The sequence below is a fragment of the Pelophylax lessonae genome, assembly GCF_965119305.1.
Source record: "Pelophylax lessonae genome assembly, chromosome: 1".
Classification (NCBI taxonomy): domain Eukaryota; kingdom Metazoa; phylum Chordata; class Amphibia; order Anura; family Ranidae; genus Pelophylax; species Pelophylax lessonae.
Genome location: NC_138768.1, coordinates 54508428 through 54529976, shown reverse-complemented (window position 1 = coordinate 54529976; position 21549 = coordinate 54508428). Strand labels below are relative to the sequence as shown.

Genomic DNA, 21549 nt, shown 5'->3' with positions numbered 1-21549 from the left:
AGCTCTTTTGTGGAAAAAAAAGGACGTCAATTTCATTTGGGTACAGTGTCGCACGACCGCGCAATTGTCCGTTAATGTCACGCAGTGCCGAATCACAAGATACCCCCTGGTCTTTGAGCAGCCAAATCCTCCGGGGCTTAAGTGGTTAAATATTTGAGTTTCCCTTTTTGAATTGAATTACTGAAATAAATTAACTTTTTGATGATATTCTATTTTTATGAAATGCACCTATATACACTTTTAATATATCTAATGCCAACAACAACAATATACAGAGACAGAGTTTTTTTGATGCATGATTTTTTTTTTTTCCGCCGTGGGCCCCTCGGTTGCTGGGCTCTACAGCTGTATTTACAGTTACAGCATTTTTCATTTACAAAGTGACAGATTTTACATTGTTTTCTTTTCAATCCAAGGATATCATCTCTGTAAAACAAATTATAATAAAAATATAACAGTAGCTTAAAAACAATATTTTCTCTCTTTTTTTTTCATTCTCCATGGATTTGTGCATTATTCCGATGTAAACTCGCTCTTCCGTGAATCTCGGCTATCCTTTACTTTAAAAAATAAAATTTAGAATCTCAGTGTTTTTTGTCGGAGGGATAAATTAAAAATCAGGTTCAGTGCAGATGAGATTTGAATGGTTTTCCACATGATGTCAGGATTGGTCCCACATATACAAGAGTAGTTTTTTTTTTTCTTTTATGGGGGGAAATAATGTCAGAATATAAAAAATAGGAGGTCCTTTTAGACTTTGTTGAGGAAGTCGAGGCGAAGGGAAGATGGGATATGGATGGTGTCCATGGTGATTTGTGAAGGGCTAAAGGGGAATAGGACGGGGAACATATACTTGGAGTCTAGCAGGAGTTGTGGAGGGTCATTCCGATTCTGTAACTGAGCCTGAAAGAGAAGAAATAAAAGAGAAATGTAAGAATTCCCCCTAAATTACATTTTAGGGTGTTTGACTGCTGGTACCAGGCTGGGATCCCTTATGTTCACCATCTGTATTGTCATGACACCTGGGCCCTGGTTCACTCCAGTGCAACTTGTCATGTGACTTGAAAGTCACATGGCACGATGCACCCCTTTTGCGGCAATGAAACCGTTTAAGTCTCAGCAACTTTGAAAAAGGTTCCTGCACTATTTCTGTGTGATTTCAGTGCGACTTTCATTGACATCTGTTAAATGGAGTTGCACAGATGCCAGCAAGCCACATATGAAATTGCACTGATAGTCAAGTTTAAAGTGGCACTGAAGTAGCGCAACTTGAAAGCTGCACTGTTGTGAACCAGGGCTAAAGTCCTTCCAAACACTACAGCAGTGGTTCTTAACCTTGTTGGAGGTACTGAACCCCACCAGTTTCATATGCGCATTCACCGAACCCTTCTTAATTGAAAAAATAAAATATGATTTTTTCAAATTCAAATTCAAAACATAGGTATATATTTAGATATATATTTATACATAGGTGCACAAAATGAACAAAACCATTAAAAAACAAAACCATAAAAAAAAAAAAAAAAAAAAAGGCTCCATAGCTCAGGGGTTAGAGCACTGGTCTTGTAAACCAGGGGTCGCGAGTTCAAATCTCGCTGGGGCCTCCCTGCAAGTGTTGGCGACTGTATCTCAAAAAACAAAACCATTAAGAACAAAGAACAAAACCATTAAAACATGGGGTGTCAGGAGGGCACACACTGGGGTGGGGGGGTTGGGAGGGCATACCATGGGGTGTCAGGAGAGAACACACTGAGGGGGGAGGTGTTGGGAGGGCATACTATGGGGTATCAGGAGGGCACACACTGGGGGGGGGGGCTGGGAGGATATACCATGGGGTGTCAGGAGGGAACACACTGGGGGGAGGTGTTGGGAGGGCATTCCATGGGGTATCGGGAGGACATACACTGGGGGGGGGGGGTTTTGGGAGGGCATACCATGGGGTATCAGGAGGGCACACACTGGGGGGGTTGGGAGGACATAGCATGGGGTGTCAAGAGGGAACACACTTTGGGGAGGTGTTTGGAGGGCATACCATGGGGTGTTAGGAGGGCACACATTGGGGGGAGGTGTTGGGAGAGCATTCCATGGGGTATCAGGAGGGCACACACCAGGGGGTATTCACAATGCTTTATTGAGCTAAATGAAAAGGACATGCATTTCCATCTGTCAGCTAACAGCACCTCTATGCTAAGCTGCAGTAACTCAGCAGACGTACCATAGAGGTGCTTGTAAATGAATCCACCATGTACAGCTAGCTGAGCCTACCTCCAGGAACATTCACTCGGCTCCCTCTGCTCAGCTGCTCACACTTCCCTCTTCCAGACGGGTGCGATCTCCGTGGTCAGGTACATCCCCATCCCGCCCACTCACGCAGCAAGCAGCCTGCAGGAGATAGGCTGGAAACCTGCTGGGGGAGGTACAGGGGGCGGAGTGTCAAGTGTCTATGTGTAATGGCTGTGAGTTGTCCCGACCGCAGCTCTGATTTCCCAGGGTGCACTCGGCCTCACAATCAGTAATATTTTCTCGGGGGGAGCAATTGCCCCTTTGTAACCCCCCCCCCCCGCCGAACCCCGGAGACTGACTCACCGAACCCCTGGGGTTCGATCGAACCCAGGTTAAGAACCACTGCACTACAGTCTGAATCTCAGTTGGTAAACCACAGATTTTACCAGTATCTCTAATTGAGGCATGCCTTGTCTAGTCAGGATAAATATAGAGCACTATCTCTGACAAATGGTCCACTGATAAAAAACTTGCACATACACACACACACACACACACTAAAAAGGACTTATATTTTGTATCAATAAAAAAAAAAACAGATACACGGCGCAATCCCAGGCATGAAACAAAAACTCCCCAATTAGTCCTTGTATTATAAAAAGGGCTTGCTCAGTCTATATTAATTCATAATAATAGGTGCAGTCCACAATGAATCTAAACACAGCACAAACATAGGCAGCTCCACTGAGAGACAGGAATGGATCTCTGGAATTCAGTAGAAAAACACAAGGGGGCATCACTAAGTGCAGTATTAAAACAACTTTAATAAGTCAGCCAAATTTACACTCACATAATTCCACGTTAAGAGCGTTTGTCAATATGGTTGCATCTACAAGGGGATCGTCTGCACACAGGGGATCTGTCGGCAGCAGCCAGTAACAAGGATGGAGGAGCCAGAGAGCCGCACGCCAGCTGGTAGAGGAAGTTATTGGAAACCACCGTGGAAAGCAGAACCGGAAGTGACGTCAAGCCGGGGGACAGTCCGTCGCTTAGGTAACCTGTTTCGCAGCACCAATGGGCTCCTTTGTCAAACCTGAAGATCAGGTTCAAGTCTCAGTGACAGTGGTTTCCAAAGACTTCCAATGAAAGCCTGTTTAAAGCGGAGTTCCGGCCTCAAAATTTTTTTCTCGATAAAAATACCCTTGGGACAGTCAGGGCTAGTGCATTTCAGCAATGATAGCCTGGGAACTGTCCCCGGGTTCACTTACCTTTTAGAAGAAATACTTACCTTGAAAATGTCTTGTCCAGCGCTGCCATCTCAGGTGTGGGCAGCTGAAGCCAGAGCGTCCTCTTCGGTGACGTCGGAGTCCCAGAATGCCCTGCACCGGCCCCGCTCGTCACTTCTGGTGCAGGTGCGTCATCCCCGCACAGCTTCTGGGCATGCCCAGAAGCTGTTTAGCAGGGGATGACGTGCCTGCACCGGAAGTGACAAGCAGGGCCGGTGCAGGCGCATTGACTCCTGGGAGCGATGACGCTCATCTCCCAGGAGTCAATGCAAGCAGGAAGAGAAGGCGCCGACCGCGGCCGCAGAGGGAGGAAGTGGAAGGAAGGTGAGTATATTTTCTTCAAAAACAAGGTAAGTAAAGCAAAAAAAAAAAAAAAACTGTGATTATACAATTCTTTTTCAGGTTACTTAGAGCAAGCGGATGGCAAATTTTCGTTTTGAGGCTGGAACTCCACTTTCCAACCGGGCTATAGCCCAAAAACGGCTACAGCGATGGCGTCTGGTTCTGGCAGGGTGTCTAATGATGTCCTCCTAGAATCCTCTGTTGGACACAGCTGATTACACATTGAGGTAAGGGGCCAATCACAGCGGTCCTTTACCATGTGATCAGCTGTGTCCGATCACAGAAAATGCCAGTTATCTGCATTTCCTTTCTTCTGTGCTGTCACTGTGTAAGGAAAAGAAAACCAATAACCAGCTATCCAGTGACATGGGACATTTACAGTAATAATCAGGGCACTAATTATCAGTGCAGCATATCGGTGCCCATCAGTGCTTCCTCATCAGTGTCCACCAGTGCAGCCTCATCAGCGCCCATCAGTGCCGCCTCATCAGCGCCCATCAGTGCTGCCTCATCAGCGCCCATCAGTGCAGCCTTATCAGCGCTGCCTCATCAGCGCCCATCAGTGCAGCCTCATCAGCGCCCATTACTGAAGAAGAAAACCTACTTATTTGGAAAATTTTATAACAGAAACTAAGAACGTTTTTTTTTTTTTTTTTTTAATTTTCAGTCTTTTTTCGTTTGTTTAGCAAAAAATAAAAAACCCAGTGATAATTAAATACCACTAAAAGAAAGCTCGGTCTCAAAAAAATTACAAAAATGTCATATGGTAAAAGTGTTGCATGACCGCGCAATTGTCACGGTGAAAGTGCACTGTAGGCAGGTGGTTAAAACCCATTTTTGCTGAAAAACACACCACAACCGTGACATACTTACCAACACCCACACCTGTGCAAACAAAGGTAGCTCTTCGCACAGGCATACAGATCAGTATGAGCGTAAATGAGCCGTGAGGATCATCTCATTTTAAAACTGGATCTTGGTTTTCTCGGTTTCACATTTCTTTTGAAATTATTCAGTTACAATGTTAGCTTACAATATTGAAGGGACAGACAGGAGCCCAGACACCGCAGCCAGGAGCCCGTCTCCTCTTAGGATTTACACTATCACTAGACTTTGCAGCAAGATTTTGGATAACTGCCACTCACCTGAATGCTCCTGATGAAGGAGACTGTGACACGCTCTTCAAATTCATTAACTGGTGTGTACAGATTCAGGATTTTCACAATCTGAGAAAAAAAGGGTAGATGTACAAATTTCATATTATTATCCGTTTTTGAGGATGCAATCCTTTTGACAAGGATGTATGAAGCTGGCCATACACAATCAAATAAAAAATGTCACTTCATTCCATAATGCCATCAGAGACTCGAAGAATGTCATCAAATTCGGTTTGCTTTTAACATTCAATTTGGAACAATTACAATTTCACTAACAAAAGCCACATACACTGAAAACAATCGTCCATTCAACCCTATTAATTATTATTAAATCAAACGAATGTTCCGAAATCAAATATTTTTTTTATGAAATTCTACCCACGTATGGCCAGCTTTAGGCACGGTGTCTGGATGTCACACAGATTATTTAAACATTTGTAACTTAAGACCTTGGCTTTTCATTAAATGTAAGAAGCGGGCTTTAATTTAGAAAGATCTCCTGTACTGGTTAACGGCACTAAGTGCTGGGGAGTGTTTTTTGTGTACTTGTAATTAATTGCTCCTCCTATGTGAACCCCCAGATGGCTGAGCTGCTGTAATGTTACTTATAATTGGCAACACTTCCAGGTTCCTTATCCAACCCCATACCACAGCCCTTAGATATAAAAGACATGCATAAATGCAGCTCTTTATTCATACTTATTTTTTATTTTTTGCAAGCAGTATAAGTACTTATATTTGACTGAATATCCGCCACTTGCAGTCTCTGTACAGCAGAGCTCAGAATGGGAGAAGGAGCACCAGGAGACAGTCAGTTTAACTGCCTTGTGCTAACCTGGAACATCACCCAAAGAAGGCCCCAGAGAGACAATGAAGGTCACAACATGTGACAAGGAAGAGCAACGAGAGTGCACAGGAACTAAGACAACCAAGGTGTTAGGAATAGGATATGCAAAGTCAAAACAAGACCTGTAGGGTAAAAAAGGCTAGATGTTTGGTGATTCTTGACAGAAGAAGTTGCAGGATGGGGAATGGGAACAGGTTCTGGGTTGAGGTTCCCTATGATCACACTGGATGAGAACTACTTGCATAGTTGCCAAGATTTGAAAAAATTTTCCAGGGACACTTTGCAGCACAGCTATCAAATACTTACTACACCTACTTCCATGAAGCTCCGCCCACTTCACATAATTAATCTCCGCCTACTTATCAGATTATAGGGTCTACTCAATATAGAGAGAATTACAGGAAATTGAAAAGGGAATTTCAAACTTAAGGCCAAAGTAGCAGAGTTGGAATAATTCTCCCATTCAGCTGCACTACTTCTGCATAACATTGACGGGCAGCCCGATTAACAGGCACTTCCAGGGACAATGTAAATTACCCTATTTGCCGGGACTGTCCCTGCAAAAACGGGACAGTTGGCAAGTATGTACTTGGCATGATAGATTTCATAGAATTGAAAGCGGCCTGCATGACCCAAGGAAGGAGGACCACCCATGTTAGTGTTAACACATGGTCAAACCCCTTTAGTACCTAATGGGTGAGCAGCCCTGAACCTGTAGCTAAAAGCAAGTACGTATTTTGCAGAGTAGAGTAGGGACTGGCCAGAAAGGGATTACTTTGATGCAGTTGGCCGGCTTAAAGAGGAAGTAAACCCTCCTCAGGAAGTTGTACCTATAGGTAAGCCTATGATAAGGCTTACCTATAGGTACTGTAAATATCTCCTAAACTTGCACCGTTTAGGAGATATTTACCTTTAATGGAGCCAGTGACGTCACTGGCGCATGCGCTCTGAAGGAACGGCTGATCGTGCCGTTCCTTCAGAGCCCCGTGCCGTGACCGTCGGCTCCCGCGCGCGTGCGCGGGAGTGACGTCACCGCGGCTCCGGCCAATCAGATGGCCGGATGCCGCGATCCCGGAAGACGGGCGACATGTCATGTCGCCCGTCATACAGGTAAGAGAGCGGCACGGCGGGGGCTCGTTCTAAGGTAAGTATTTCATAATGAGCTAGTATGCGATGCATACTAGCTCATTATGTCTTTCTCTTGCAGGTTGTAAAAAAAAAAAATTTTTTTAAAACGAGTTTACAACCTCTTTAAACATGCATTGCAATGTATGTGAGCTAAACTGCAAAGTTTGCTAGGAAGGGTGTATAGCAGTGTGCAGAGGGCTCATTCAGAATGTTTAGTGTTAACATGTGGTCACACCCCTTTAGCACATGATGGGTTATTTATTGTATATGCAAAAGCTATATGGATTTGAGCACAGACATATCTTAATTCCAAGGAAGGAGAGCCTAGAGTTTGGGATGTGCTTAACTAGTAACATCAGTGAATTAGAGTCGCAAAGAGATCTCTGAGCAAAGGCAGTTATGTAACTGGAGATATAGCCAAGTGTCAGGAGTACCCATAGACTGCAGAGAGGGAAACAAACTCATAACCAAAGTAATGAGAACAGGGGAAATGCTAGATTTTCCAGTACTAAGCTGGTAAATGAGGTCGACCAGTACAAAAAGACAGGTTTTGTCAATAGCAGAATGGCTTCGTAACTGACGACTTGCCAATCCACAACCCTGATAAGGGGAGGGAAGATTATATCAGAGCTCAGGGAAGAGTCTGAAGGTTGTAAGCCAGGGAGATATGTGTTATGGTAATGAGGAGTAAAAGAAGCTCTAGGTAGTGGACCTAACCTCCCCACATAGGGTGGAGGAGAGTCCTAGTGACTCTGAGTGAAGAAAACTGAGCACTGCCTGTCTCTTAAAAGGTCGACCAGCACAACAAGAGAAAAATTCTCCTGGAAAGGCAACTAAGGGGTGCCAATGAGAGTATGTTCCTGAACATGGAACCAGACATAGGCAAAAATGTCATGTTGAAGGAGAATGTCAGTATTAGACCCAGGTGCCCTGGCCAGTGTAAGGTCAGTTGGAGAAATCTGGGAAGGATAGGATCAACTAAATGTGAACATCTGCATTTGGGCATATGGTTCAAAGTAATAGGCTCAGGAACTAGGGATGCATCCATACTGATACTTTGCATGCAATTTGCGTCTATACAAAATGAATGGGCTCAAATCGCACTGAAAAGAACTGTATGCAATTTGAACAGGAATGCAGTGCGATTCCTGTCTGAATCGCATGCGGTTTCCCGCACCTCTCCTGTGTGAACCCACGCTTGTCATAGTGAAGTTTACACAGGTGCGGGAAACCTCCCTGCACAATGGGTTTCACCAGCTCCAGCTCCCAACCAACTGTGGACATCTGTGGCTCCTCCTGCCACTCTCATGGCTTTGTTCCTCCAGCCTCCAGGGGCTCTCTCTCCCCCCAGCGGTTCAATCTATCTCCTTGTTTTGCAGACGGTGCGAACTACTGGGATTCTAATTGGTCCGCATCATCACATGGAAGGTGCTGACCAATCAGAAGCCGTCTAGCTCGTACTGTCAGGCGAGGAGAGAAAGCTGCTTGAATGGGAGCCAGAGCTGGAGGAACCCATCACGCAGGGAGGTTTTCCCACTCCTGTGAGAACTCAAAATCACTATGACAAGCCTGGGTCACATGGGAGTGGTGGGAAAACCGCATGCAATTAGCATCACATTGCTGTTCAAATTAATTTTCTATGGACGCAAATCGCACCGCAAAGTATACTTATTCGGTATGGGCGAATACTTGACCGTAAGTATCGGTACTTGTACTCGTTGATAAAAAAAAGGGTATCAGGGCATCCCTATCAGAAACCATGTCCTAAAAGTTTTCCAAGGTATCCTGGAAAATGAATATTCTGGGTGAGATGAAAGGCTTAATAAAATAATACCACAGAGGTAATCTAGAGGTAACCAAGATGTAATTTTTTCAGCCATGCAAGGACTACATTAATGTCAAAATAGATAGGGAAAAAACCATCACTTTGTTTCTGCTATTAAAGGTAGAAAGTCTGTCGCATCAAGGATATAGGAGAAGATCTGTAGGAGACCAGGCAGACGTCTATCTATTGCAGCTGACATAGTGGTAAAGTCTATAGGAGACCTTACTACAGTGGTAATTCTACTGCAATTTAGACATGCATCCTAAACAGACAAAGGTTCTTTTATAGAATATGGAACATCCTTTTTAATGTTTCCTAAAAGCAAATGAGATGACCACCCCTTGCCACAGCAAACTTGCAAGGAAGTGTAGGGAAACTTGTCTGCTTTCTGATAAGCTGCAAGTAAGAATGGGCAGTAGAAAGGAACGGAGAGGCCAGAAATAGAGCCTATTTGCGTACCTATTCAAAGACAAGGTGAAAACAAAGACTACGACGTCTCCATTCTAAGCTGGAGGAAATGTTAGTAGATGCCTTCCCTCTCTCCACTTCTAGGGGTGAAGGTGAACCTTAAATGGAAGAGGGCTTCAAAACAGGTCAGGAGGGCTTGGAGGTGGAAGGTCTGCCATGAAAGGAAGGACCTGCAGTAGAAATTGTTGACATGAGGGGGGGGCCAAATCATATCTGTAAGGTATAGGAGGCCAATTCAATAGATGGGTGTGGTTGTGGATAGTGGAATAGGAACCTCCTTCCCTCAGTAGCCACCTCAATATATTCCTCAAAGGATTTCCTAAAGAAAAGGTAATTTCCGTAGAGTATGTACAAATGGCACCTTTTCTGAGCTAGGCCAGCCGCCCAAGCTCTAAAGCCATAAAAGTCTGCATTCTTCATGGCATTTATGCAGAATAGTATAGGCAAGAGTTGTAATCTTGCAGAAAGTACAGGATTATCTATATCAGGAGCAATTTTCTGTAATCTGGGTAGCTAACAACTAACTGGGAACTGTTGCGCAGGTGTTTGGGTTTGGCGCGGTTCCACGCCTTTACTCCTTTGTGGTGTAACCTCTGTCTGCCCGAGCTGAGCTCCCTACCTGGGGCTGAGTTGTGGGCGGCGAAGGGAGTTGTGTTCCTGCATCAGGTGGTGCGGGGTTCCGGGGTGTGCTCCTTTCAGTCTCTGATGGAACGGTTTGGGATCCTGCCCCACATGTACTTTGGATATCTTCAGCTCAGGCATGCGTTGCTAGCCCAGTTTCCTGATGGGGTTCCAGACCTGGTTGAAGCCCCGGCCCTTACTATTCTTATGGGTGAGGACCCTTCTAAGATGATGGCCATGTATATGGAGCTGCGCTCATGTGCCGTCGAGGGGGTGGTGGAGAATCTACAACACAAGTGGAGTTCTGACGCCCCTCAATTGGACAACTCTGACTGGGATGCTATTTTGGACAGCCCTAAATTGTCCTCCCCTAAACTCTCGGACCGGTTGACACAACTATACATCCTACATAAAGCATATCTCACCCCTGTTCGCATGGCTAAATATCGGGAGGGGGTGGATGGTGACTGTCCCCGCTGTCGTGCCCATCCTGGCACGTTTTTGCATATCCTCTGGTCCTGCCCTGTGGTGCAAACCTTTTGGCTGCAGGTCATCACGTTCCTCCATGACCACATGGGCTCCCCTCTCCAAGTTGACCTCTCACAATGTGTTCTGGGCCTTTTTCCAGATGATATAGCTGATAAGTTTCTTACCACTTTTTTACATGAGACACTTTTCCACGCCCGTAAGCTTATAGCAAAGATGTAGATGCATACACAGCCTCCTACTCTCCGCCTCTGGAAGGCCGAGATTAACTCCACCCTTCCATACAAACTTTTGATCTACCTACACAGGGGTTGCCCCAAAAAATTTGATAAGGTGTGGGGCCGATGGGTGGAGGACTCCCGCACGTGCACTGGTCAGTTGTGAAACCTCCCCCCTTGCATGCCTCACCCCATGGTTGTGATGGTGGATGTCCCCTTGTGGGGTTGGGTATGGGATATTGATTTAAGTGATGTTCTGTGTTGAATCCCTTGGGGGTAATGTTCCATACCGTTTCTATTATTTGCTCTTACATCTTCCTGTATTGATATGATGTTTCTCCCTGTATCTCACATGCTCTTTTGCTCAGTGTGTTCCGGTTTTGTTTTCTGCTGCTGGACTATTTGTACTTGATTTTGTTTTTCAATAAACTGCATTTTGAAAGTCAAAAAATAGCCAACTGCAGGGCTGGACTTCAAAGGAGTTTCCAAATGCCTATTAACTGAATGCCCTTGATAGAAACAGTAGATTGATCATTTAGTGCAAAAATGTCCTGTCACCTAAAGGTGGCAGCACAGCCCATTTAGTCATGAATTGAAGTCCTTTGTGTCCTGTGATGGACAATTAGGAAAAGAAAATTGCAAGCAGGCAGGCTCTTTATTGCTATGACTCTTCTGCAATACAATGAACTTACCTGCCTGTTTGCAATCTTCCTTTAGAATATACACTGAGCTGTGCATGCACAGGGGTTAAGTCATTTCGACATGGCCAATCGAGATGGCCGAAGATCCCAAAGTCGCAAAAATACTGTGTGAAAATGTCGGCGCACCAGAGACAGACAGGGAAGGGTGTTTCGTTTTACTTTAAAAACAGATAGTAAGCAAAGTAAATAGAAAAATATGTAAAACAAAGGACTAATAGATACTCAAGGTGCTTCTAATAGGAATCCAACTGAAATGTACAGGTGTTGCGTAGCGTGGATGAAAAGTTGAGGTTTCACTCTTACCTGTTGTGTAGTGAGAGATGTACACAGCGAGCAGATGGCCTCAGCATCTTCTTGGGTTTTCTTCTTTAGCTGTAATAGTTGTGCTGCCTGGATCAGAGGCTCCATCGTCTGAGCTGCTCCGCTGACATGTAGGTTCTTCCCTCGTAACCATTCCTCCAGCTGACTGATGTTATACCTATGTAGAACAAAAAACAATATTGGTACAGTGTGTGCCATTGGGTCTCCACAGCCCTGGTGTCCAACCTGTGGCCCTTTGTCATTTGATGTGCGACTCCCATGGGGGAGGGAGCTGCAGACAGCAGTCTGTGTTTTCTTTATGTACGTATCGGCCAATGAAGGAAAAATCTTTAGACAGGGTGTTCTAGTAGTTAAAGTAACAGTATAGTTTTTATCAATTGCAAAAATTTGTTCCAGGCTCTGTGGGATGGGGGCAGACATAGAATATGTAGCTCCACAGTGACCTGGGAAGGGTCTTCAAGGAAGTAAACGGCTTCCTTTTCTTTTTTTTTTGTCTGACCTGCAAAGTAAAGGTATAATGTGCTAGTATGCATCACATACTAGCACATTATGTGACACTTACCTGCAAACAAAGCCCTCGTCACCTCTGGAGGCTCTATCTATCCTTACCCGTCTCCCTTCCGGGTCTGCGGACTCCGGCTGTGTGACTGGCCGGAGCCGCGTGACGTCACTCCTGCACATACGCGTGAGAGCTGCCGGTCACGGCGCTGGGCTCTGAAGAAACGGCACAGGTGGCCGTTCCTTCAGAGAGCATGTATCGATGACATCATCGGCAGCATATACAGTAAATATCTCCTAAACGGTGCACGTTTAGAAGACTTTACAGTACCTATAGGTAAGCCTTATTATAGACTTACCTATAGGTACAAACAATCAAGGTAAGTTTACTTACTCTTTAATGCTGGTACACACGGGCCGAACATCGGCCAGTTCAACAGAAACTGTCAAACATTAAGCCAGTGTGGACAGCAGCTTGTAGAACGGGCATGCTGGAAAACCAGTATCCAAACAGAACTGGCAGCCAATGTGATCAGTGTTTCTCGGGGGCAAGGTGCAGCTGGAGTAACTGCGGCACCAACATCGCTCAGTACGATAATTGTTGGAGATACAACAGCTTTCAGCTTAGCAGATTAGCCTATTGCAGTTCATAAACAGGACACTAGATGTCGCTAATGCTCAGTGATATGCTATGCATTTTCTATGATGTGTTGTATTTCCTGTACACTGTACTGTACTTGTTGGTTACCTTTTCCTGTTCCTTTTCTGTTGTCTTATTACAATGAGGTGACATATTTGCTATCTGTGTTATATTCCAATAAAGAAGCCAGTTCCTGTTTACTCCACAATGCTTGATGTGAATGAACTCCGCTGCACCCAGTGATCGCACTCTGCAACAATAATCTCTCTTTTTTTTTTTTCCGTTTAGCCCGCTAGAATGAACGAAAAAAACTTGTAGTGTTTACGAAGCCTTACTGCTGTAGGCGAAGTTATAGGGATTGGCATTCCAATACTCTCCCTACCTACAGCACCACTGTCCATCTACAGCTTAGCCATGGTTAGCGTAGCTGCCTAGAAAGCATATTAATGCCATAGGCGGAGTTATAGGGACAACTGACATTCCAATACACTCCCCACCTTCAGCATTGCCTTCCATTCACAGCTTGGGGTGGGACGGGAGGCATGGCTACCTGGGAAGCTTAATAACACTGTGGGGTTTATTTACTAAAACTGGAGAGTGCAAGATCTGGTGCAGCTGTGCATGGTAGCCAATCGGGTTCTAACTTCCAATTTTTCAATTAAACGGATTGCAAAGGCAGAAGGTTTTTTTTAATTGAATGCATTCTATGCATTAAGATAAAAAACCTTCAGTGTACCTCAGCCCCCCTAATACTTACCTGAGCCCATCTTTATCCAGCAATGTTGTAGGAGTGTCTAATGCCTCGTACACACGTTCAGATAATCGGACGACTTATCGTTCGCATTTTGTTGCATGATACTAATATCAAATTCAACAATGCATATAAAAACGTAGGATTTTCTTTGTACGATCCTGGTTGCGTAGCTACATATCAGCAAAACAAAAACAATGGCAGGCAGGCTTTTTCAGTGCTATTTTAGTGTTTCAGATCATGCGTGGTCTTTGTCGATCGATTTTTAGTGGACGCATACTGTACTGATTAAAACGATTGTCGTTCGCTAGGCTATCGTACGACAGAAGTTTTACTGTTTGTCCCTTCGGATTTTGTTGGACGAACTGTCGTGATCGGCTGTCGAAAGTTGTGTACTAACGATCAGATTATCGTGCGATCAGGTCGAACGTGAGTTTTATCGTACGATTATCTGAACGTGTGTACGAGGCATAAGCTGCCTGGGACTCCCCTCCTCATTGGCTGAGACAGCAGCGTGGCACGATTGGCTCCCGCTGCAGTCAATCAAAGTCAGTCAGCCAATGAGGAGAGAAAGGGGACGTGGCTGGGTTGCAGCTCCGTGTCTGAATGGACACAGGGAGCTGCAGCTCGGCTCGGGTGCCAACATAGCAAGCTGCTTGCTGTGGGGGCACTCAACAGGAGGGGGGGGGGTGCCAGGAGCACAGAAGAGGGACCCAAGAAGAGGAGGATCAGGGCCACTCTGTGCAAAACCAACTGCACAGAGCAGGTAAGTATAACATGTCTTATTTTAAAAACCCCAAAAAACAGACTTTACAATCACTTTAAGTGTTGACAAAAAAAAAAAAACTGGAAATTGGTTGGTTTCTATGCAGAGCTGCAGCAGATTTTGCTTTCTCCAGTTTTAGTAAATCAACCCCTGTAAGTGGAGATACAGGAGTAACTGACATTCCTATACAATCCCTACCTACAGCATCGATGTCTACTCACCACTTGGGGTGGGCCAGGAGGCATGACTACCTGGAAATGTAATACCTGCTGATGGCGAAATAATAGGAACCATTACAATTCCTATACACTTTCTACCTATAGCACTGCTGTCCATCTATAGCTCGGACTGGGCCAGGAGGCATGGCTGTCATCATCGGTTGACTCCAGGACATCTGATCCTCCTGCAGGCATTGCCTCTAATATGAGCAAATGTCAGGACTAGGCCCCATAGTAAGCTGTGAGTAGAAAGGGTTTACTTGTTAAAGATTCAGAAGCATTCCTTCCATGGTGGCAATGCTGTAGAAGCTCTATGAGCCCGCAGATCATTGTCACCAATGAGGAATTCTTAGTGACTGGCAGGATCAATAAGCAATTTCTATAAGAAGAAAGTTTAATTAAAAATCAAAGGTAACAGAAAGATCTTAAAAAAGATTTAATCCTTTTATTTTTGGATTTACATCCACTATTTCTTTCACACTGCCTCATTTTTTCTGTGCTGCCCATCCCTTTCCACGTTTTAATTATTTTCCCTCCGATTGTTCAAAATGGATCTTTAGGAAGGAAAGATCAAATGTGGCGTGGGTCATTTTTAGCCGGTTGCTGACCGCTGCAAGTACATATACTGCGGCGGTCAGCCCCGGCCAGGCAAAGTGACGTACCGGTACGTCACTAGCCTGTCACTGACTTGTGAGCCAATAGCGGGCGAGCGCCCGCTGAGGTGCGCGCCCGCCCCGGCTCGTTCCCTAACAAGTCAGTGCGTGTCCGCCGGTCACTCGCAAACGTTCGCCGGGAAGGGAGAAAGGCAGGCGGCTAATGTAAACAAGCCGTCTGTCATTCTCCCCTGTGTAAAAATGGAGATCAGACGGTTCTACTATGTAGAACCGTTGATCTCTGTTTTTACAGTAGTAGCCATGTCCAATCACAGTTAGAAGCACGCCCCTAGGACACACTTAACCCCTCCCTCGCCAATACAGTTAACCCCTTCCCTGCCAGTGTAATTTTTGCAGTAACAGTGCATATGTATAGCACTGATTACTGTAGTAATGTCACTGGTACCCCCAAAAGTTTCAAAAATGTCAGTCAAGGGTCCGATCTGTCGGCCGCAATGTTGCAGTCCCGCAAAAAAAATCATAGATCGCCGCCATTACTCGTTAATAAAAAAAACACAAAAAATGACTAAAATCTTTCCCTTTGTTAGTAAACGCGATAACTTTTGCGCAAACCAATCAAAATACGCTTTTTGCGATTTTTTTTTTACCAAACATATGTAGCAGAAAACAAATTGGCCGAAAATGTTAAAAAATTTCGATTTTTACATTTTTTTGGGGGGGAATTTCATATAAAAAAATATGAAAAATATTGTTATTTTTGCAAAATTGACGCTCTTTTTTTGTTTTTAGCGCATGATCAAAAAATCGCACAGGTGATCAAATACCACCAAAAGAAAGCTCTGGTTAAAAGGGGCCGTAGGGAACACAAAATTGGAAGCATGGATATATAAAGGGCCTTTAACAGCAGTGTCAAGGTCTCCAATTTCCAACTTCGATATAATGGGAATAGCTGCTCAGAAGAAAAATGATTCTCTAAAATATAGTTACTCACATCCTAAGTAACAGCAGAAGAAAATTTGGGAAAAGTGGGGCAGCAGGATTTTCTTGGTACCGTCAAAAGACATTACAAGATTGATGAACATCAATAAATTTTTATTGCAAACAAATACAATCTATAAAATCATTCCATAAGGACAATAATAAAAACAACTCTCCCTTGATAGTTCCTACACCCCCACCAAAAGAGTCACCTCTAGCATGGATAACACTCCATGCTAGAGGGGACTCCTTTGATGGGGGTGTAGGAACCGTCAAGGGTGAATTGTTTATATTATTGTCCTTCTGGACTATTTTTATACATTGGATTTGTATGCAATAAAAACGTATTGATTTTCATCAATCTTGTAATGTCTTTTGATGGTACCAAGAAAATTCTGCTGCCCCACATTTTCCAAATTTTCTTCTGAACTTCGATCATGTTCACAGCATCAGATCATCTCTACTGTTGCAGGCCTGGGGTCCTTGACAGCTTTCTGTAGCATTAAAGTCACCAAATATTACGAGCGGCCCTTTGGAGACGTCAGGGGCTGCACTTGAGGCCCCCTATATAAAGAAAGTTGACCACCACTACTCTACAGTACAAGAACAAGGGGAAATGCGTATTGCAGCACTGGTGACCTCTACTGGTGAGCTAACAGATTGCAGGTGAGGTGCTACTATAAGAAAGAGCACTTTTCTAAATGAAAAAGAGCTATTCAGCAACACAAGTTAAGGTTTCTAATCTCTGCGGTGTTCTGTAGTTCTTTATCAGTGATTCTTGTGACAAAAAAAAAAAAATGAACAATATATGAAATACACTGATATATGCTCTTTACTCCTATAATAAATGATTTACAAGTGATTGAATATAGGGATCTTAGATATTGCAGATGTTGTGCAATTACATTATACAGGGGTCTAAAGTGGCCCACTATCAGAATGAGTGGATACAAGTATGAAAAACAGTCAGGTCAGATAGAAAACTGGAAGGCAGAAGGCTGTAGCATGCAGTGATTCTCACATTTAGCCCATTTGGTTACCTGAGCTGCATGCCGGTGCTCCAGGAACAGATGTCTTTCCTCAGCAGGAGGTTGTTCAGTGACACCGCGTTGATCATGTAGAAGAGCTGTTTGAACACTTGCTGGATAATCTCCGGGTCCAGGCCATGATCACACATGACGATATTGAAGGCGTTCAGCTGGCGGATGATAGCTTCCAGGCTATAGGAGTTGTCACCTCCATCCGCCATACTGGAGGATCTTTTCCGATATCCAGTTTGCTTCACCCCTGACAAACCCTGAATACTCTCCGTTTCCAACATGGCCGACACTAAAAAGTAAAAATCACATTGAATTATTGACTTTTTACTTACTTCACTTCAAGGGTAATTTTTTTTTTTTGCACACTAATTTGGCCATGTTGATATACTGGGCCAAGGCAGAAAAATAATAAATTTTATAAATAATATTAATTACAAATCGTGTTTTATTATAGTTATTACACTAATCACAATTATACATTGCATAGGGAGAGAAGTGAGATTCCATGGCTCCTCTTCACCGGGGTTACATGAGTTGATGTAGAAGCTGTCAGAAGGGAGTGACTTATTTCAGATTTGGGCAGACTGTGGCTGGCTGAATATCAGGTTTGACAGGACCATCCCATTTAAAGCATAACATCACCTTTTCATTATGTTCGTGGCTGGATTCACACTGCTGAATTGTGTTAACCTTCATTATGCGGTGTGCTATGCCTCGTTTTACAGTAGTACATTTATATAAATGGGCTGCCTAATGCACCAAAAAAAAGGTACATGCACTATTCTTTGTAATGTAGAGCACCACAATGCCCGGTAGTGCATTACTATGCTGTAACGTGCGTTGGCAAAGTGCACAGGGGTGCAATTAGAATGAATGGCCCTGCAGCGCACCAACACATAACGCAACACAACAGTATGAACCCTTGTTGTGCATGTCAGAGTTGTATAATTATGAACTTTATATAAGGTATTTGTGATCTCTTTCTGGTATCATACCTAGAATAGTGTAAAGTACCACTGGGTCCAGAAGTAAAGCTGCTTATTTGTTTTACTTTTTACTAGTGATCGACCGATATCGCTTTTTTTAATGCCGATGCCGATTATTTGGTCATCGGATATCGGTATCGGCCGAAATTTTCGGGCATGTAAAAAAAATTTGGAGGAGGAAACTGGGGGTCTAAAAGACCCCTCCTTGGCACTGAAAAGCATTCAAAACGCCAAGTTTGGCTGTTTTGAATGCTGTCAGTTTTTTTAATGTGACGCCGAGTACCCGGAAGTGATGTCATGACATCACTTCCTGGGTTGTTTACATGGAGACCCGATCAGAGCCGAAATGCGGCTATGATTGGGTCTTCTGTTCGGCGGCGGTGTAGGTAGGATGCCCAGGTCTCCCGATGGGACGTGAGATCTGGGCTAGCCGCGGAAGGCGGCGCGGGGGGGAGGTGTGTGGTTGACGTCACCTTTCACTCCTTGTAATGACAGCCGAGCGGCTTCTCAGCCATATTGGTTGTCATTACAAGACAGCCAATCATCAGCTATGGACGCCAATACCGGGGGGATGCCTCCAGCTGCAGGCATCACTCCGGTACAGCACTTTCCAGAAATATCGGCAATATCGGTAACCTCAGGGGCCGATTCCGATATATCGGGGAAAGTGCATATCGGCACCCGATACATCGGTGGTGCCGATAATCGGTCGATCCCTACTTTTTACTACCGGCATCTATCTACAGCGGTCTACAGGTAATTACAGTTGACTATCTAATGTTACAGAGCACAGGCTCTACGGGGGTTATTTACTGAAGGCAAATAGACTGTGCGCTTTGCAAGTGCAGTTGCTCCAGAGCTTAGTAAATGAGGGGAAGCTCTGCTGACTTCCATCATCCAATCAAGTGCAAGAAATCATGCTGTTTTTTAGTTTTCTTGCATGTGATTGGGTATTATTTGCAAAGTGAAACATCACCTGATTTTCTAAGCTCTGGAGTAACTGCATTTGCAAACAGCAGAGTCTTTTGCCTTTAGTAAATTAAACCCTGTGTGTCTGCAGTTCCTCTGTGGCAACAACTAGTTGATGAGCATTTCCCACTTAGTATAATACTACTTTAAAGTTATTGTAAAGTCAGAAGTTGTTTTATCTTAATGCATTCTATGCATTAAGATAAAAAGCCTTCAGTGTGCAGCAGCCCCCCTCAGCCCCCCCCCCTGCATATTTACCTGAGCCCCCTCTCAATCCAGCGATATCCACGATTGCCTCGGTTGTCTGGGGCTCTCCCTCCTGATTGGCTGAGCCACAGCAGCTGTGTCATAGGCTCCTGCTGCTGTCAATCAAACTCAGTTAGTCAATGAGGAGAGAGAGGGGGCAGGGCCAAACTGCAGCTCTGCATTTGAATGAATACACAGAGCTGCATCTTGTCTCAGGTGTCCCCATAGCAAGCTGCTTGCTGTGAGGGCACTCAACAGAAGGGAGAGGCCAGGAGTGCCAGCAAGGGACCCAAGAAGAGGAGGATCTGGGCTGCCCTGTGCAAAATCACTGCAACAGAGCAGGTGAGTATTCCATTAAAGTGCATGTGCGTGTTAAGGCAGGCGTCTCAATACTTTTGCTGTTGCACTGCATTGCATTTGCTTTGTAACGCAGTTCAATGCACAGACAGATACGCTCTGTACATTGCATTGCCTTGTGCTGAAAAAAAAAAGTGCATGCGGGACCTATTTCTCACATTAGCAAAATTAATGGGTTGCCTAGGTCAGCAACACTCAATGCACAAAAATACTGTGGATTACACAGAGCATACAAAATAAAAATGAAGATGCTCTAAATCAGAAGACTGGGCTCTGTGTAACACAAAAGACAATGTTTTATGATTACCTGTCTGTCCCCCAGACTGAGCACTTCACTCACCTATCATTGGCTGTAGGAGACCCTCTGCAATCTTTATGAGTTGCTGATAGATTTGGATGGACAGATCACTAAGAACCTGGCGGTACTCCGTGAGGTCGAAGTTACGGAGACAATGCTCGTTCTGCTTGGAAGAATTGCTGGTCATAAAACCCTAAAAGATAATATTGTATTCATTATCACATACTGTACATAGAGCAAGAATAACTTTCACATGTGCATTATCAGATCCATCATTAAAACAGAAAAAATACCCACGAAATCTGAATCCTCAATGAACGCAAAGCATTCTTTGATTGGTCGAGGTGAAGAGCGGTGATGTCACACTCTCCACCTTGTTCAATCAGAGAATCCTTCGCTTTCTTGGAGAAAATATACCGTAAAGCACTCTGAATGGCACCCCTGCTGAGCAGACCTCCTGTGTTCAGAAAGCAGCAGGGCAGCTGCTCAGCACAGGAACTGAAAGCTAGTGATGCCTACTTCAGTGATTTCTAGCTTCTAAAGGGATCCCACAAGTGTAGTACAGTAATACCTTGGTTTGTGAGTAACCTGGTTTACAAGCATTTTGAAAGACGAGCAACAAATGGATTTTTGTAAGATCTTACCGTAAAATCCTTTTCTCTTAAGCTCATTGACAGACGTAGTCTTCTTGATTCTCAAGAGCTGGGTTATGTTGTCTCCGCAGGAGTAGGACTAGGCAGAAAGACAAAACGTTCTGGCTCCACCTTAGGGGCAGTCCCTGAGGGTATATCCTCCCTCTCTCTGCTACAGGGAATCAGTTCTGTTCTAAAGCAGTAACAGAGAATTTAACCCAACCCAACTCAATGATAGAGGGGCGGGTACTACGTCTGTCAATGAGCTTAAGAGAAAAGGATTTTACGGTAAGATCTTACAAAAATCCATTTTTCTCTATCGCTCATTGACAGACGTAGTCTTCTTGATTCTCAAGAGCTGGGACATCCAGAAGCAGTGCCACAAATGAGGGGTGGGATTGACAAAATCAAATCCAATCTAGAAGGCCCAACCGGTGCCAAACTAGAAGTTTTAAAGGCTCATTATAAACAAAGAATGAGACTAAAAGAAAAATTTCCAACGGAAAAAACTCTCGAGGTAGACCACTGGTCTCCTCAAATTGCGGCCTGCAAAACCTTGCGGCCAAACGAGGCATCAGACGATGCCATTACATCAACTTTATAATGTTTTGTAAAGGTATGCACCGACGACCAGGTAGCCGCCTTGCACACCTGGACCACTGACGCCTGATGGCGAAAGGCCCATGACACACTAAGCGCCCGAGTGGAGTGCGCCTTAACAGGGAACGGGGGCTCCCGACCCTTAATAGAATAAGCCTGTACTACCGTCTGTCTGATCCATCTGGAAATGGTCGCGGCAGATGCAGGCGACCCCTTTTTGGGTCCATCCGGGATCACAAAAAGTGAATCCGTCTTGCGAAACGAGTCTGTCGTTTTCAAGTATACCCTGATCGCCCGGACCACATCCAAGGAGTGTAAAGCAAACTCCCGAGG

The 21549-nt window shown here is 44.5% G+C and overlaps 1 protein-coding gene across 1 annotated transcript in view; it reads right to left on the bottom strand.

Moving 5' to 3' along the window:
* Positions 1–292: 292 nt before the first annotated feature.
* MYO5B (myosin VB) overlaps positions 293–21549 on the bottom strand; it is a 436041-nt gene continuing 414784 nt past the window's right edge. The window contains exons 36-40 of the mRNA XM_082255167.1: positions 20027–20177; positions 17129–17417; positions 11606–11780; positions 4997–5077; positions 293–903 (exon numbers count right to left, since the gene is read on the bottom strand). Of these exons, the coding sequence (XP_082111293.1) occupies positions 751–903; positions 4997–5077; positions 11606–11780; positions 17129–17417; positions 20027–20177 (849 nt within the window). The 3' untranslated portion in view covers positions 293–750. The remainder of the gene's footprint in view (positions 904–4996; positions 5078–11605; positions 11781–17128; positions 17418–20026; positions 20178–21549) is intronic.